The 16194-nt window shown below is 43.9% G+C and overlaps 2 protein-coding genes across 8 annotated transcripts in view; one reads left to right on the top strand and one right to left on the bottom strand.

Annotated features, from left to right (window-relative positions):
- The window catches only part of EIF5B (eukaryotic translation initiation factor 5B), a 59126-nt gene extending 50016 nt beyond the window's left edge, over positions 1 to 9110 (top strand). For 2 of the 3 annotated variants that reach the window (XM_008061213.1, XM_008061212.1), the window contains exons 18-24: positions 329 to 460; positions 2720 to 2851; positions 2958 to 3034; positions 3149 to 3313; positions 5528 to 5666; positions 8109 to 8270; positions 8644 to 9110. In XM_008061213.1, the coding sequence (XP_008059404.1) occupies positions 329 to 460; positions 2720 to 2851; positions 2958 to 3034; positions 3149 to 3313; positions 5528 to 5666; positions 8109 to 8270; positions 8644 to 8751 (915 nt within the window). In that variant the 3' untranslated portion in view covers positions 8752 to 9110. Of the gene's footprint in view, positions 1 to 328; positions 461 to 2719; positions 2852 to 2957; positions 3035 to 3148; positions 3314 to 5527; positions 5667 to 8108; positions 8271 to 8643 lie in introns of those variants that run through there. The other variant, XM_021714016.1, reaches the window with a different exon arrangement.
- A 1160-nt stretch (positions 9111 to 10270) lies between these two features.
- The window catches only part of REV1 (REV1, DNA directed polymerase), a 65993-nt gene continuing 60069 nt past the window's right edge, over positions 10271 to 16194 (bottom strand). For 4 of the 5 annotated variants that reach the window (XM_021714014.1, XM_021714013.1, XM_008061214.1 and 1 more), the window contains 8 exons: positions 15567 to 15732; positions 15120 to 15322; positions 13251 to 13490; positions 12512 to 12632; positions 11686 to 11906; positions 11433 to 11589; positions 11024 to 11126; positions 10271 to 10682 (listed from right to left, as the gene is read on the bottom strand). In XM_021714014.1, the coding sequence (XP_021569689.1) occupies positions 10571 to 10682; positions 11024 to 11126; positions 11433 to 11589; positions 11686 to 11906; positions 12512 to 12632; positions 13251 to 13490; positions 15120 to 15322; positions 15567 to 15732 (1323 nt within the window). In that variant the 3' untranslated portion in view covers positions 10271 to 10570. The remainder of the gene's footprint in view (positions 10683 to 11023; positions 11127 to 11432; positions 11590 to 11685; positions 11907 to 12511; positions 12633 to 13250; positions 13491 to 15119; positions 15323 to 15566; positions 15733 to 16194) is intronic. The other variant, XM_021714015.1, reaches the window with a different exon arrangement.

Here is a 16194-nt window from a genome sequence, read left to right as displayed (position 1 = left end):
ATGCACATTTCTCCTATATTATCTCTCTTGCAGACTTATAGGAGTTTTGTATATATTTGAGATTCTAGTCTGTTGTTAGCTTTTTGTGATGCAGTATCTTCTACTTCATGACTTGTCTTTTTACTTGTTCTATGATACTTAGAGAAATTGAAAAAAATTTAACATTGAATTTATCAATCTTTTGTTTTTTGGTTATTGCTTTTTGTGTCACGTTTAAGAAATCTTTCCCTACCCCAAGCTCATGAAGGTATTGTCTCCTACATTAATTGTCTCCTACTACTAGCCACTTTTCAAATAAATGTGGTAATACATGTTTATACCTCTGTAGAACCAGTATGAAAAGCACAAAGAAGTAGAAGCAGCTCAGGGGGTAAAGATTCTTGGAAAAGACCTGGAGAAAACATTGGCTGGTTTACCCCTCCTGGTGGCTTATAAAGAAGATGAAATTCCTGTTCTTAAAGTAAGTTCTTTCTTACTTTTTTACCTATAAAGCTGTTTGAGTCTGACACGTGCTAGCAGTGTGCATGTAGGACTCTAGTAGGGGTGGTGACTACAACAGGCACCTTTGTCTTTGTGACACCTCTTAGCAAACTTGTTGCTTTTAAATTATTTCAGTTTGTAGTCATAGGAATTGGCATAAATATTTATTATGTACACCGGAATTCTAAAGTGTGCATTTTATTTCTTTTTTTTTTTTTTTGAGATGGAGTCTCACTCTGTTGCTCAGACTGGAGTGCAGTGGCACGCTTGTGGCCACCGCAGCCTCAACCTGATGGGCTCCGGCGACCCTTCTGCCTCAGCCTTCCAAGTAGCTGGAACTATAGACACGTGCTACCACGCCCAGCTAATTTTTGATTTATTGTAGAGATGAGACCTCGCCAAGTTGCCTGGGCAGGCCTCCAACCCACAGATTCAGGCAATCCACTCACCTTGGCCTCCCAGAGTGCTGGGAGGATTACAGGCTGAGACACCGAGCCCGGCCTCATTTATTTCAATAAAAAATGAGTGAAAGCTATAAATTGTTTGTTCTTATTAGGTATTGGGCATCATTTTAAAGCCTGTCTGGAACCGGGCTCAGTGGCTCAGCCTGTAATCCCATGCCTTTGGGAGGCTGAGGTGAGTGGATTTCCTGAGCCCGCGGGTTCAAGACCCGGCTGGGCAGGCAAGACCTCATCTCTATAATAAATCAAAAACATTAGCTGGGCACGGTAGTGTGCGCCTGTAGTTACAGCTACTTGGAAGGCTGAGGCAGAAGGATCGCCAGAGCCCAGCAGGTCGAGGCTGCAATGGCCGGGAGCGGCCACTGCACTCCAGTCTGGGCGACAGTGAAACTCCAACTCAAAAAAAATAAGATAAAATAAAATAAAGCGCCTGTAATCCCGTACCTTTGGGAGGCTGAGGTGAGTGGATGGCCTGAGCCCGCGGGTTCAAGACCCGTCTGGGCAGGCGAGACCTCATCTCTACAATAAATCAAAAAATCAGCCGGGCGTGGTAGTGCATGCCTGTAATTCCGGCTACTTGGAAGGCTGAGGCGGAAGGATCGCCGGAGCCCAGCAGGTCGAGGCTGCGGTGGCCGGGAGTGGCCACTGCACTCCAGTCTGGGCGACAGAGTAAGACTCCAACTCAAAAAAAAACCAAAAAAATAAAATAAAATAAAACCTGTCTGTTTGCCCATTTGTAGGAAAAGTTGGCTCATGTGTAATGTAGTTTCACAAAAAACAGATCTTGAGCATAATTTGTTCATTTGCCCGAGAGAAAATACAACTGTTAGCAGCATTTGGCTGTTGTGTGCTGGGGTCACCTTTATTCTTTCGTGTGTGTGTGTGTGTGTGTGTGTGTGTGTGTGTGTGTGTGTGTGTGTGTGTATCGGAGTCTTTACTGTGTCACCCAGGCTGGGGTGCACTGGCACACTCACAGCTACCATAGCCTCGACCTGCTGGACTTAGGCATTCCTTCATCTCAACCTTTCAGTAGCTGGAACTACAGGCATGTGCCACTGTGTCTGGCTAAATTTTTTTGTTTATTGTAGAGATGAGATCTTGCCAAGTCAGGCAATCCTCTCACCCCTGTCTCCCAAAGTGCTGGGTTTTTTATAGACGTGAGCCACTGTGCCCGGCAACCTTTATTATTTACTATCCATCATGCCATCAGAGAATCAGCTGTCTTAGGGCCAGTGGGAACAGGGTAGGCCTGCCTCTTTGACCAGGCCTGAGTCTGGAGTGGATTTCTGTCTCTTCAATGGCATTGACATGCTTATTCTACTTATTTCTGGTCAAAATCTCCTCTCCATTTTGAGAGGAATAGTGGATGGAGGAAAGAGCTGCTGAGATCATGAGATTATGGTGTTTCCTAGTTAAAACAGTCAAGCAGAGCTTATAGGCTACCATAACACATTACATTTATGTCATACTTTTAACTTTTAAAATATTATTTTTATCTGAAATTTCATTCTGCTCACCCTTCTACTGTATTTGCCAAGTGGAGCAGAGGTTAAACATATTTCAAAGCTAGGAAACCAAAGACAGAAGTGAAGTGCGATATGGTTAGGGTATGGCCCCCAAATCTCCAGTATTCCAGTTTCTGTTTTGCCTTGCTCTCTCTCCAGGCCTTAGTTTCATTATTTTCAGATAAGTACTTAAGCAAAGAGAGAAACAAAGTTTCTAGGCTACTGAGGATAGAGGTGTGTTGACAGTCTAATTAAATCTGATTTCTTCTTAAGGATGAATTGATCCATGAGTTAAAGCAGACACTAAATGCTATCAAATTAGAAGAAAAAGGAGTCTATGTCCAGGCATCTACATTGGGCTCTTTGGAAGCTCTACTTGAATTTTTGAAAACATCAGAAGTGCCCGTAAGTAATTATATCCAGCTCCCAAAACTCAGTGGTGATCTTGGTTTATAGTGCTTTTACCAGTACTTGATACAAGCAGATAAACCTGGAAACTCCCTTTTTACAGTATGCAGGAATTAACATTGGCCCAGTTCATAAAAAAGATGTTATGAAGGCTTCAGTGATGTTGGAACATGATCCTCAGTAAGTAATTCCTCTTCTGCTACGAAGGCTTTCAGGTTACTCACCTGTCTTCTTAAAACTGTCCTCTGAAATAGTTTTTCACTAAATGATCTCTGATGTGTTTTAACCTTTCAGGTATGCAGTAATTTTGGCCTTTGATGTGAGAATCGAACGAGATGCACAGGAAATGGCTGATAGTTTAGGAGTTAGAATTTTTAGTGCAGAAATTATTTATCACTTATTTGATGCCTTTACAAAATATAGACAAGACTACAAGAAACAGAAACAAGAAGAATTTAAGTAAGTTGCTGTTTTTATTTACTTTGGATCTCTGTTAATGAACTTACTGAGAATTACTGAATCTCAGAATGGGGTGTAGACAGCAGAAGCATCACATTACTCATCTATCAGAGGCTGCATCCTGAAGTTGTGTGTTATAAACCAGAAACCCAGCACACTGGGGCATTCTGGCAGTGTGCGAACAAGTCCTCTCTATTGCCTTTCAGTTTATTAGTTTTCAAATTGGGATTGAGCATAGTGGTTCATGCCTTTGGGAGGCCGAGGCAGGAGGATGGCTCGAGCTCAGGAGTTCAAGACCAGCTTAGGCAGCATGGCGAGACCTCATCTCTACAAAAAATAGAAAGAATTAGCTGGGTGGTGTGGTGGCCTGTGCCTGTAGTCCAGCTTCTTGGGAGGCTTAGACAGGATTGCCTGAGCCCAGGAGGTCGAGCTGCAGTGAGCCGTGATCAGCCACTACACTTCAGCCTGGGTGACAGACTGAGAACATGACAAAAAAAAGTTTTTCAATTTGGCAGACTTAGGTCTCATTAGCGGTTTGCAGTTGCTAAACCTGGGGCTTTATTGAGCTGAAGTTGCTCATCTGGGATTGCCTGGATTGGAAGTAACAAAATTAGAGTTTGGAAAATTAGGAAATTAGGCAAGAGATTCTGTGGGAGAGAAGTCCATTCCTCTAGCGTACCTTCCTCGTGCTCACAGTGCTAGAGGTGGCATTAGCAGGGGACCTGGCCGGGCTCCTTCTGAAGTTCAGGGGACTGCTCTCATTGGGAGACACTTGATGCGTTTATGGAAAGGGGATAAGAGCTGAAAAGCCAAATCAAGCAGAAAAGGGCCTAGATAGGGAGATGAGGGCTGTAATGAATAGTGTGGTTGAGGAAGGCATCACAGCTCTTCAAGGCTCTCACTGCAGCAGTAATTCGAAGGAGAGAGTAAGCTGCACAGGCCTCTGGGGAGTGTCTAGAGAAGAGACCGGCAGTGTGGGGCAGGCAGGATCATTGGGTACGGTGGTGGAGGCCCCATACTGCCTGAGGCAGAGGGAAGCAATAAGGACAGTGGCAGATGAGGTCAGAGAAGTTGGCAGGACCTGTATTGGATAGGGTCCATGGGAGTTGTACAAGCAGCCATTGCCAAAGTTGTGTGGTCACAACCACACTGGGTAACTTGTTATGCGAACCCTGGGTTGGTTAGGGAATCAATAACAAGAGCCTATCAAGAGGCTCCCATGGTGCAGGCAGTAGATTTAGGTGGTTAAGCCACAATGACCACAGAATAATGGCTATGTTTGGGATTCCTTCTTAATGTGAAGTATTAGGATTTAGAGTGGGACATGCTTACTCTTAGATCATAAAACCTGAAGGGAGAAGAATTACATTTGGTTAGGAAGACTGCTGGAAACTTTTTTTTTTTTTCCAGTTAGAGTCTCTTCCTGTCACCCAGACTGGAGTGCAGTGGCACAGTCCTGGCCACCACAGGCTCGACTTGCTGGGCTCCGGCGATCCTTCCGCCTCAGCCTTCCGAGTAGCCGTAACTACAGGCACGTGCTACACGCCTGGCTAATTTTTGATTTATTGTAGAGACGAGTGCTCGCCAAGTTGCCCGGGTGGGTCTCGAACCCGTGGGCTCAGGCAATCCACTCGCCTCGGCCTCCCAAAGTGCTGGAATGACAGGCTGAGCCACCGAGCCCAGCCACCTGCTGGGAACTATTAAAGCACTTTAGGCACATGTTCAAAGCAGGGAGATCAACCTTGTAGCTGCCTTTTGAATCAACAATTGGGGAACATGGTGTGGAAGAGGATGAGGTTTGGTGTCCATGTGGTGCCCCCAACTGACTATCCGTGTGCCACATGAAGACTTGCCCACAAGTACTGACTGCTCAGGTTCTAAGCCCACAGATGTGGTCCTCAGTTTTCTGCTCCTTCAAGGGCCAGGCGCAGTGCTTTAGGCTGGGCACAGAACGTGCCTGTGATGCAGCTGCTTCTTGGGCTAGGGCTTTAACAGCAAAGAAAGCGAAAACTCGGCCACCAGCAGAATGGGAAGGAGGAGGAGGAGGAGACAGCGCCCAGAAATGTAGCCCGGGCTGCGGCAGCCTGCCTGCCTCTTCTGCGCCCTCTGAGGAAATCTTCCTTCGTCTCAAGGAAGGAGCCTCGTGTTCAGCTGCCTTTTTTGCTTTAATGTTTAAATGATTTTGTAAGCTTAAAAATTGTTTTTTCCTTTCAGGCACATAGCGGTATTTCCCTGCAAGATGAAAATCCTCCCTCAGTACATTTTCAATTCTCGAGATCCAATAGTGATGGGAGTGACTGTGGAAGCAGGCCAGGTGAAACAAGGGACACCCATGTGCGTCCCGAGCAAAAATGTAAGTTCCAGTTGCACTTCAGCCTTCAGCTGGCCATTTCTTAAAGAAGAGAGGTCCAAGAGTGGTGACAACACAACTTCGTGCCTGTAGTTCATAACACTGTGTTGTACATTTAAGTCTCTACTATCTTAACAAGTTTTTACGTGTTCTTACCTCAGAAGGAAAAAAAGAGTGATGGGAACAAACTTTAAAACATGCAGAGCTTGTCACCTTCTGTAATTTGTGCCTCAGGAATGGTGACATTCACCAATACTTAGTCTTAGCACCTGATTTCAGTGGTTCAGTTACTTCACACAGCAAAGAACCTTGAAATATTGCCTTAAAAAATGTTTCTGGAAAGTTTCAAGCCTAGGGGAAAGTTTGAAGAATAGTATAAGGAGCATCATGTACCTTTCCTTTAGATCAGCATACCTGAGTTTAAAATTATTTCATGAATCTTCTATAATGTGCAGTCCTCATCCACATTTCTCCAGTTGTTCCAAAGATGTTTTTGGTAACTTCACCCACCAATCTGTCCCAGGGCCCCCACAAGGTGCACTGAATCGGGGCTGGTTTTGTGTTTGAGCTTGAGTCAAGAGCAGTCCCCCATCCTTTTTGAAGAGCCCAGCCCAGTTTTGTAAATTATTACTTCATTTGGATTTGCCTGTTTCCACCAGACTCAATACAAGTTAAAATTATCGGAGATGAAACTTACTAGTTGTATGTCTTTTGCATTGTGTAGTATCACCAGGCAACTGAGGAAGATGTAACTCTCCCCAGTTCATTTTATGATGCTAACATTACATCGATACGCAGTCACATTGATTGGTGATACTAATTCTGATCCCCCAGGGAAGAAAGTGCTAGCTGCTAATTGTCTCCACTAGAGGGAAGGCGATTTTTCCCCCTTTGTAATTATCCATGGGCTTCTTAGTGTTCCCTGGAATGTCCTGCTTCTCAACAATCTATCCCAGTGGCTTTAGTACCCACTGGCAATACTTGCCAAAGTCAACAGTTACATAGTTGCAAAATTGTCCCCCCCCATTTCTGTGAAGAACCTTCTCATTGACCTTTCGTCCTGTAGACACAGTGGGTTTTGCCTTTTTAAATATATATAATTCACTACTATTACTCTTTGATACTCAGATTCTCCAGCTTGGTCAGTGAGAGCCCATCTAAGCTGGCTCCTGTATTCCTCACCACATAGCACTTTGAGCATTTTCTTCCTTTCTGGGGCAGTGAGATTCTTCAGGCTCATATAATAAATACTTCCCTGCCCCACATCTGGTTTCTTTTATTGGGGAATAAAACTTAGAAATTGTCATTGCTGGCCAGGCACGGTGGCTCATCCCTGTAACCTCAGCACTTTGGGAGGCCAAGGCAAGAGAATCACTTTTGCCCAGAAGTTTGAGGCCATCCTGGGCAACTTAGCAAGACCTTATCTTTACAAAAAAATTAGCTGGGCATGGCGGTGGGTGTCTGTAGTCTAAGCTACTCAGGAGGCTGAGGCAGGAGTATAGCCGGAGTCCAGTAGTTTTTTGAGGCTGTGAGCTGTGATGGTGCCAGTGTACTCCAGCCTGGACAACAGAGCGAGACCCTGACTCAAAACAAAAAAATCGCCATCGCTTCTGCATCATTTCAGCGGACCTAGCCAGGACATTTGTTCAGTGTTTTCTTTGTGGCTTTGGCCTCTTAAACCAAACCAGACTCTCCACTCTTGCTGTCTCCCTCAACAAGGCAGCTATAGGGTCATCCCCTCATCCCCTCCCCAACTCCAGTTCATGTCATTCTCTGGCTCACAACCCGTCATCCTTAAGCTGCATGTTGGGGTGCTGGCCGTTTCTCACTTCATCCCCACCTCCTTCAAGCTCATTCCTGACTGGGGATATGTGCGCCTGCTGCTGCTTTTGCACCCATGTCATCGTCTCTTCATTCTTACAACCATCTTGTGAAGGACAGGGTGTGTGGTGGCGCCAGTCCGAGTTTATTACTGCAAAAATTATCCCGTGAGACCTTAAGTGATAAATGCAGGATCCTGTTACAATGCTTATTTTTATGTATGTATTTTTCTTCTGAGTTGGGGGCTCTCACTTTGTCACCCAGACTGCCGAAAGTGGTGCCATCGCGGCTCACCACAGCCTCGGCCTCCTGGGCTCAGGCCGTCCTTCCACCTCAGTCTCCTAAGTAGCTGGGACTACAGGCACATACAACCGGCTAATTTCTTTTTATTTTTGTAGAGGCGCGAGATCTTGCTGTGTTGTCCAGGCTGGTGTTTGACCTCCTGGGCTCAAGCAGTCCTCCCACTCCAGCCTCCCAAAGTGCTAGGATTACAGGCTTGAGCTGTTGTGCTTGGATTTTAAAATGGGCTCTTTTGCTCCAGTTCTTATGTGAGTGTCCAGACATGGCACCTGGTGATAGGCATGAATTTCTCTGCATACATTGTACTTCCTGTTCTTACTCTAGTTTGTTGACATCGGAATAGTAACAAGTATTGAAATAAACCATAAACAAGTGGATGTTGCAAAAAAAGGACAAGAAGTCTGTGTCAAGATAGAGCCTATCCCTGGTGAATCACCCAAAATGTTTGGAAGACATTTTGAAGCAACAGACATTCTTGTCAGTAAGGTAAGCATTACATTTTAAGAAATGAGGAGAGTCCCTCTTCTTGGGTTATCCATACTCAGTAGCCCTGAGAGCTTAAGTAGTAACTTTAGAATCTGATGGGACTGGATCCCCCGTTAGAGCTTGGTCTGTCTTTGGGCCTTGTCTTTGTTAAGAAAGGTGTTCCCTAAGTGGAGCAGCACTATCAGAATACCAGGACTGCTAGATCTCCTGCCTGATCGACTTAACAGATGTGGTTTTAGGATTCAAGTTCTTTAGGCAGGCCAAGCCCTGTTTGTTATTTCTGCATTAGTCTTCTTTATAATGGTAGAATCTGGGGCCATGCTTTGGCACTTGTTCCCTTCTATTTACTCTCTTTGTGCCTTGGTCATTGCAGATCAGCCGGCAGTCCATCGATGCACTCAAAGATTGGTTCAGAGATGAAATGCAGAAGAGTGACTGGCAGCTTATTGTGGAACTGAAGAAAGTATTTGAAATCATCTAATTTTTCCTCACGGAGCAGGAATTGGAGTAAATGCAATACTGTGTTGTAATATCCCAACAAAAACAAGACAAAAAATGGAACAGACGTATCTGGGCACTGATGGACTTAAAATATGGAAGGAAAAAAATAGGTGTATAAAATGTTTTCCATGAGAAACCAAGAAACTTACACTGGTTTGACAGTGGTCAATTACATATCCCCACAGTTCCAATGTGCCTGTTCACTTACCTTTCCCCACCCTTCTCTACTTGGCTGCTGTTTTAAAGTTTGCCCTTCCCCAAATTTGGATTTTTATTACAGATCTAAAGCTCTTTCGATTTTATACTGATTAAATCAGTACTGCAGTATTTGATTAACCAGGCTTCTGCAGATTTTGTGATTCTTGGGACTTTTTTGATGTAAGAAATACTTCTTTATTTATGCATATTTTTCCCACAGTGATTTTTTTTCCAGCATTCTTCTGCCATATGCCCTTAGGACTTTTTTAAAATAGAAAATTAGGCATCTGATATTTCTTTATCTGCTTTGTGTGAAACCATGGTGTAAAAGCACAGCTGGCTGCTTTTTACTGCTTGTGTAGTTGTGAGAGTCCATTGTAATCATCACAGTTCCCAAACTACCAATAAAGACAACAGACATCGACCAGTAAGCTCTGTTAGGCTTCCATGTTAGTGTAGCTTCTCTACCATGAGTCATCCTCCTCAGGACAAGAATTGTCTCTCAACTGTCGTATGACCATGAATACCAGCACATGGCAACAGTAGGGATTTTTATACACTAATCTTGGTCTATTTTGTCCTAGAAAGTGAATGCATTTTCTGCTATTTGGGATTAGTACTTCTAGATCATAGCAGATATGTCAGTAGTAATCTGTAGCTGGTTTTAGGTTTTCCTGAAGAATGTGGGGATGGGTGAAAGTGAGCTCCATTCCCCAACTTAAGAAACCTGCTAGATATGACATCTGTTAGAGGAATCTCACATTAACAGCCTGTTTTTTAGCACAGTGTTGAAGTCAATGTGGGGAAGTGTCTGAGGAGAAAGTTCAAAGTATTCACTAGCACAGAATTTTAACCTATGTTTATTTTTAAAGTGTATGGCATAACATATAAGAAAATGTTTTATGTATGTTTGAAAATCTATACCATTCTTTATTATCAAAGTTTATCAACAGCCAGTAGAAGCAAAGGTAACACCACCTCTGAACTATCTATGGGATCTAACTTCCCAGGAAAAACTTAATTTTCAAGTGGCTGTGGGTGTGTTCTAATTCAAAATATGTAAATTTCTCCACATGGAAGATTTTCTATGTTCATGTTTGGAGACAAAACTGATAAGATGGTTTAGAAGCTTTACCCTTTCTTGGCACAAGTAGAATCCTGGTCTGGGACCTCTCAGGAAATTTCAGTGCTTAGCACGGAGCCTGTAACAGTCTGGCCTGGAGGTTTTCCAGTCTTTTAGTATAATAAACAGTAGTTGCTTCCTAGAGTTGAGTATTTAAGGATTCACAAAAAGGAGCCTGTACAAAATATACATACAGTTCTTTATTAAACAACTGTAAACACTTCACTGTAAAAATCCATAAAACTTTATAAACAAACATTTTGTAAATAGAATCTATGCTACAGTAAAAGAATTAACACAATTATTTACATGCAATACTGACAAATTTGGCACTTTTTGAAAAGAAATGTACAAAACACTTGCTTTAAATGAAATTTAAAATTATAAAAACTCCGAGCATTACTATCATGCACTTTGCAAATACCTCACAAGCACTTATGGCACAGCTAGCGGAGAGCACCAGGCTCCCTGGTAGTATTTATGTAACTTTTAATGTGCTTCCATAAGTTTGTTGTAAAACCACCTGAACATTGTCAAGAATAAAGTCAAATGCCATATTCCAAACTGATTCCACCGATTGCTGCATCAACCTGAAGGTGGGGAAAGAAGAGACGTCATTAGGAAAGACCCCCAAGACTGATTCCTTTTTGCATGTAAAAATTGATTTTGACCAAAAACCTGAAATTTTCAAAGTACAAGAACCTATGGTTTTGATCACATGTTAAGTAAACCCGGAGGGCAACAATCTCGTCTGGACCTTATCTTCCCGCCCCGTCAGCTGGTGCTGCTTTCTCTGGGGTTCAAAATAAAGGGCATCACTCTCCCGTGAGCCCCAACGAGCGCAGGTCGGCCAGAGCAGAGGCCTTCCAAGTGCGCCCTCAGCCGCCAGGACGTGCCCTTTTCCCCTTGATAAAAGCGCTGCGTAAACTACCTTTTCATGTATTTTATGACAAGATCCAGTTTTTCCAAATCTTTTTCCTCTATTAGATCAGTACAGTATTTCACAACTTGCAGAATATCTTCTTCCATTGGATCTAGGGGAGGGGAAAACCTCAAGTGAGAACCAACGTATCTTTGGAAGGAGAAAAGCAGACATCTGCAGGAGCAAAGGAAAACTGCATTTCCACAACTATACCACTGACTTAGAGCTATCAAAAGAGTGGGCTACAGTAAGGAACTTTTCTAAGCAAGCCCCAGAATTTAAAAAATGTAGGGGTAGCTCGTTAAAGCTTATTAGAACTAGGGAAATGAGTTATATCTGCACAGTATAGTCTATGTTTCTAAATCACAGCACCAGGTGCATCTCAGTCTTGGGCCCAGCTAACACAGGCCAAGCCCACCTGAAATCGTCGTTATCCATTCTTTCAGCAAGGTCTTCACGTCACTGAATTCAACAGCTCCAGCTAGATTGGGGGCTGGGGGTCTAGCACAGCCAGCTGGGTCAGGCTGCAAACTAGAAAGGCCTGGCACATCTGAAGTGGAAGCAGAGAGTTCTTCCTGTTAAGAAAGCAAAGGATAAAAGTGCTCTATTTACACATTATTAAGTTCATTAAGATCTGATAATGGTTAATGTTAAAAAATTTTTTTAGTTACCAGGGGTTTCTCTGCAGCAGGTCCTTCATGTTTTAGAAACCCATCGATCAACTTCTGGGGACTCCCACAGGCCCCTGGCAGAGTTTTTGCAGGACTATTAAGCAGCTTGTTTTTCAAAGGACTTTGAATCTTTTTTAGGGGACTGACGGGTTTTTTTTTCTTGTTCCTTTTCTTTTCTTTCACTGCTGCTGGCTTTAGCTGAAGGAAAGGATTCTTTGGCACTAAAGGAAGATGGATATGAGGTCTTCAACAAGAAGAGTCTGGGTGGTACCACGGGTTCCCGCCCCTCCTCCCAAATAAAAGTCTCCCCATCCATGCAGCAGCTCCCATCCCCACCTCACCCCCCTGGCCTGGAGTGTGAGGCACTGTCAAAGTGCAGGCTCTGCATAGCCCTCTCGGCTCTGCCACTCACTAATGTGACCTTTGGCAGGTTGTCTATAAGGGGGTAGTTATAAAGAATTCCATGAAAATTCTACAGGTGAAGTACTTGGAATAGTGGCTGCTAAGCTGGAAGCTCAAGAAATGGAATAGTTAGTGTGGCTTTGGTGTTTGTGATGCATATCCAGAAACTTTCAGGTTTTGTGTTTTGAATCTACATCCTTTGATGTGCCTGTCTCAAAGGACAAATCCCTTCACAAGAAAGTACAGACCAAAGTCCAAATGGGATTATGACAATACTTATCTATACTGTGTCCTGGTTCACGTAAGATATTCCCCAATATGAAGAGCTCTTAATGTGACTAACAGCTACTCTGGTCATTGTATGCCATACTGATGACATGTAACAGTGACCTCGTTTTTGTTACCTGCCATTTCCAAGGCTTACCAGGGGCGCAGGCTGGCTGCGGGTGAGAGCTGTTCTCTCCCTGCCTCTGTCTTTGATCATATGCTGCTTTCAGCTCCTTTTGAAGCTCAGCAGGAAGGGCAGCGAACACCTCAGGGTCCACCTAATGGAAAAGAGAAGGTCAAAGTCAAACCTGAGCCAATTCTATGTGGTAGCTGGTTTTATTTTTCACATAACATTTTGTTTGCAAATCACACTTTTCTGAGCTGTACAAGTTCTTAACAGGTCCTCAATATCAAAGCTATTAAGTCTTCAAAATGTTTAGAGTTAAGAATGAGGAACTGACTTAAAAATAACAACACAGCAAAACAACCGGGACAAAATGCACTAGTAGACATGCAAAACAGCAACTCGGGTTGTGTCAGTTGTGCTCCATTTGTGGTGATAATCTCCGCCTGTTGTATTCAAGTGTGGCCCAGGGATCTGCTATGGCCAATGAAGCAGGAGCAGAATGTCTGTCTGTCTTTTGGGCAGAAGTTTTAAGCATCCACACACCATGGCTGTCTCTTCCCTTCCTTTTGCTGCTTCAGAGGGTGGCTACTCTGTCTCCATCCTGCAGATGCAGGAGGTGGTGATGAGTTAACACCCCAGCCACCTCAGTGGGCGTGGTGTAAGTGAGGGTGCAAAGGAGAACGGGACAGGAACCAGGCCCTGAGCTGGAGCAGGACGAAGCTACCGACAGTACTGAAACTACAGCAGAAGGTCCCCATGTGTGACTTACCTGTGAGAATGCTGGAAGGGCTATTACATTTATTCCTGTGTCCACGTTAGAGTCTTGAGCTTCCGGGATTTGCAGCAAAACTGCCCCCACTGGTTGTGGCAAGACTCCGGTGTTACAGCCATTTACTGGTTCTTTCCTTTTGTCACTGTGTGACTCCCCTTGCTCCCCCAGAGCAGCACAAACTTGCTCTATTTGTTCCCGGAGATCGGGTGGAAGTGCTTCTAAAACAGACGGATCCAGCTATAAAACAGCAGACGTGAGTTCGAAGTTAAAGCATGTGCAGAGATGAAGTGTTTGGGGAGATAAAGCGCACTGTTAATTTCAATTTGAACATCCTAAATAATAAACACAAGGTGCAGATCACCAGACTATGAAAGCCATCACTCTTAAATCGGCACATTTTTGGAATGTCTTAGTCTTTTGCCATTGAAGCCTGAAGTCATGTGTGGAGTCTGGAGGTCACAAGTGTATGCTACCCAGCCAGTACCACGTGATCACTAAGTCCAAATATACTTAATGTCCTGCAACAGTCACCACCAGATAGGTAGAGCCTTGGTCAAGCTCACTGAGACCTCAAGCCTAGGCAGAAGCAATGCCTCAGAAACACATAAAAGTTCTGGGACAGGTAACAGAATCCTGGGTTAGATGTTCACCTTTCAGATAGGATAGGGGACTGCCCCAAAATACAAGTAATTCTCCTACATGGAGAGCAGCAAGCTAGAAAAAAAGGTTTCTCAAAACCAACTCCAAACTGCAGACCGGCCTTCCCTGCTCCTTTGGACAGGTCCTTTCTCCACTGTCTGTGCACAACCAGCCCTTTGCAAACATGCAATCCCATAAACTGGGCAGGCCAATCTCATCTTGCCAGGAGCAACAATTTTTTGGTGTCTTTCATCAGCAACTTGGGACCAGGGTAAACAGATCAGAGTGGCCCCTTTCCCTAGTATTATGACCAGTATTTACATCTCTTGCAGCCTTCATCTATGGTGAGGGGCATGAATCAGCTCTCCCAGCACAGCTTAAGGTGCTACTTTGCTTCCAAGGAGCAAAAGATGCCCAGTGTATCACATGTAAGCACAGCCAAACTGAATTAATAGCTTGTGTTATAAAAAATCTTCACTCCATAGACAACTGTTTGAAAATGCCGTGAAACCCTTTGACACACGGCTTCTACTTCACTACTGATCACCAGCACTGTTTTGCTGAATAGATAAATCCACATGATTACCACCATCACAGACAGTGGCAGCTCGCCAGATGACTGCCTTTCAGCCATGCTTTACAACTTGCAAGAGTTGCAAATCTTTGCAAAAGCACCATCTTTCACCTAAGCCACTTACTGCTTATTTAGAATTCAACTGCTGGGTGTGGTGGTGTGTGTATGTAGTCCCAGCTACTCAGGAAGATCACTTTAGCCCAGGATTTTGTGGATACAGTGAGCTATAACTCTTTTTTTTTCTTTCAGTTGGAGTCTCACACCATTGCCCAGGCTGGAGTGCAGTGGCACACTCATGGCCACCCCAGTATCGACCTGCTGGGCTCAGGCTATCCTTCCGCCTCAGGCTTCCAAGTAGCCGGAATTATAGGAACATGCTACCACGCCCTGTTAATTTTTGATTTATTGCAAAGATGAGGTCTCACCAAGTTGCCCAGGCTGGTCTTGAACCCACGGGCTCCACTATCCACTTGCCTATTCACTATCTACTTGCCTTGGCTTCCCAAAGTGCTGGGATTGCAGGCTTAGCAACCGAGCCCAGCAGAGCTATGACTCTTAACAAGGCCCTCTTTCTCTCTCTTGGTTATACTGATAAACAAAAATATCATTTTCATTTGGAAACTACTTTTATGTTTAGGACTATAAAAATATACCTGGGAAGGTGATGGGACCTCTATACTCAGATTAAGTCTTGATTGCACACTGACAGGAGAATGCAGACCATTCCATTTCCCTGAAGACTCAGCTTTGCTCGTATCAGGACTGACACTAGCTGGCAGATGTGTAGGAAAAGATGGCAAGAAAGTGCAATTTCTAGAGGCAGATGACATTTCCAGATCCACAGCAGCCAGAAATACTACAAGGATAGAAAATACAAAAAATAGCTTCTTCACATCATCTGGAGGAAAAAAACCTTGAATCTCTGGCTGATGTCCCTCTGTCCACTGCAAATAAAACCACCTTATTTTTGACTAATCAAAACTAAGGCGACAGAGCTGTCTCTTAAGTCACACAGAGCCATGCCAGTGTTTGAATTAACTGCTGCTTCCCAAGGACCTAAGTGCGGCACCCACCCAAGGGCCCTGCTGATGGCCACCAACCTTCCTTGTGCTCCTCTTCTGTGGACTTCTTGGCTTTCTGAACTTGGAAGAGATCACGGACAGAGTGTGACCCTCCAGGAAGGTGGCTTGACTGAACTGGTGGGCGACTGGGACATGTGGAAGGGTTCAGATTGATTGGAACCAACTGATTCACATGAATCCCAACCTACAACCAAAATAAAGAATACGGTTCCAGGAAAACTAAAGTGAAAAATGAATTCAACCAAGCAAAATTCTCAGCTAAGTCTTTTTGTTACTATCTTCTAGATCCTATTTCTAGAATACATGGAAATATTCAAATAGACTTTTATGTATTACAAAAAGACTGATTCTAGACTAGCTGGTTACTCATCTCAACCTTGAGAGTATCCAATTCTAGCTACATAGATAAATGTTTTTAAAGGCAGAAAAACCAAACAAGTAGAACACTGTATTCCACTGATGTTCTTAGTCAATAAAGCTTTAAAGTAGGATTTTTTTAAAAGTTCAAGTAAAAGACAATCTACTTATTTTTTTCTTTTTAAGATGAAGTCCTGCCAGGCTCAGTGGCTCAGCCTGTAATCCCAGCACTTTGGGAGGCTGAGGTGAGTGGATTGCCTGAGCCTGTGGGTTCGAGACCCGCCTGGGC

This window comes from Carlito syrichta, unplaced genomic scaffold (genome assembly GCF_000164805.1).
Source record: "Carlito syrichta isolate Samal-C Ts95f unplaced genomic scaffold, Tarsius_syrichta-2.0.1 Scaffold305149, whole genome shotgun sequence".
NCBI classification, from domain to species: domain Eukaryota; kingdom Metazoa; phylum Chordata; class Mammalia; order Primates; family Tarsiidae; genus Carlito; species Carlito syrichta.
This window is presented reverse-complemented; position numbering and strand designations above follow the sequence as displayed.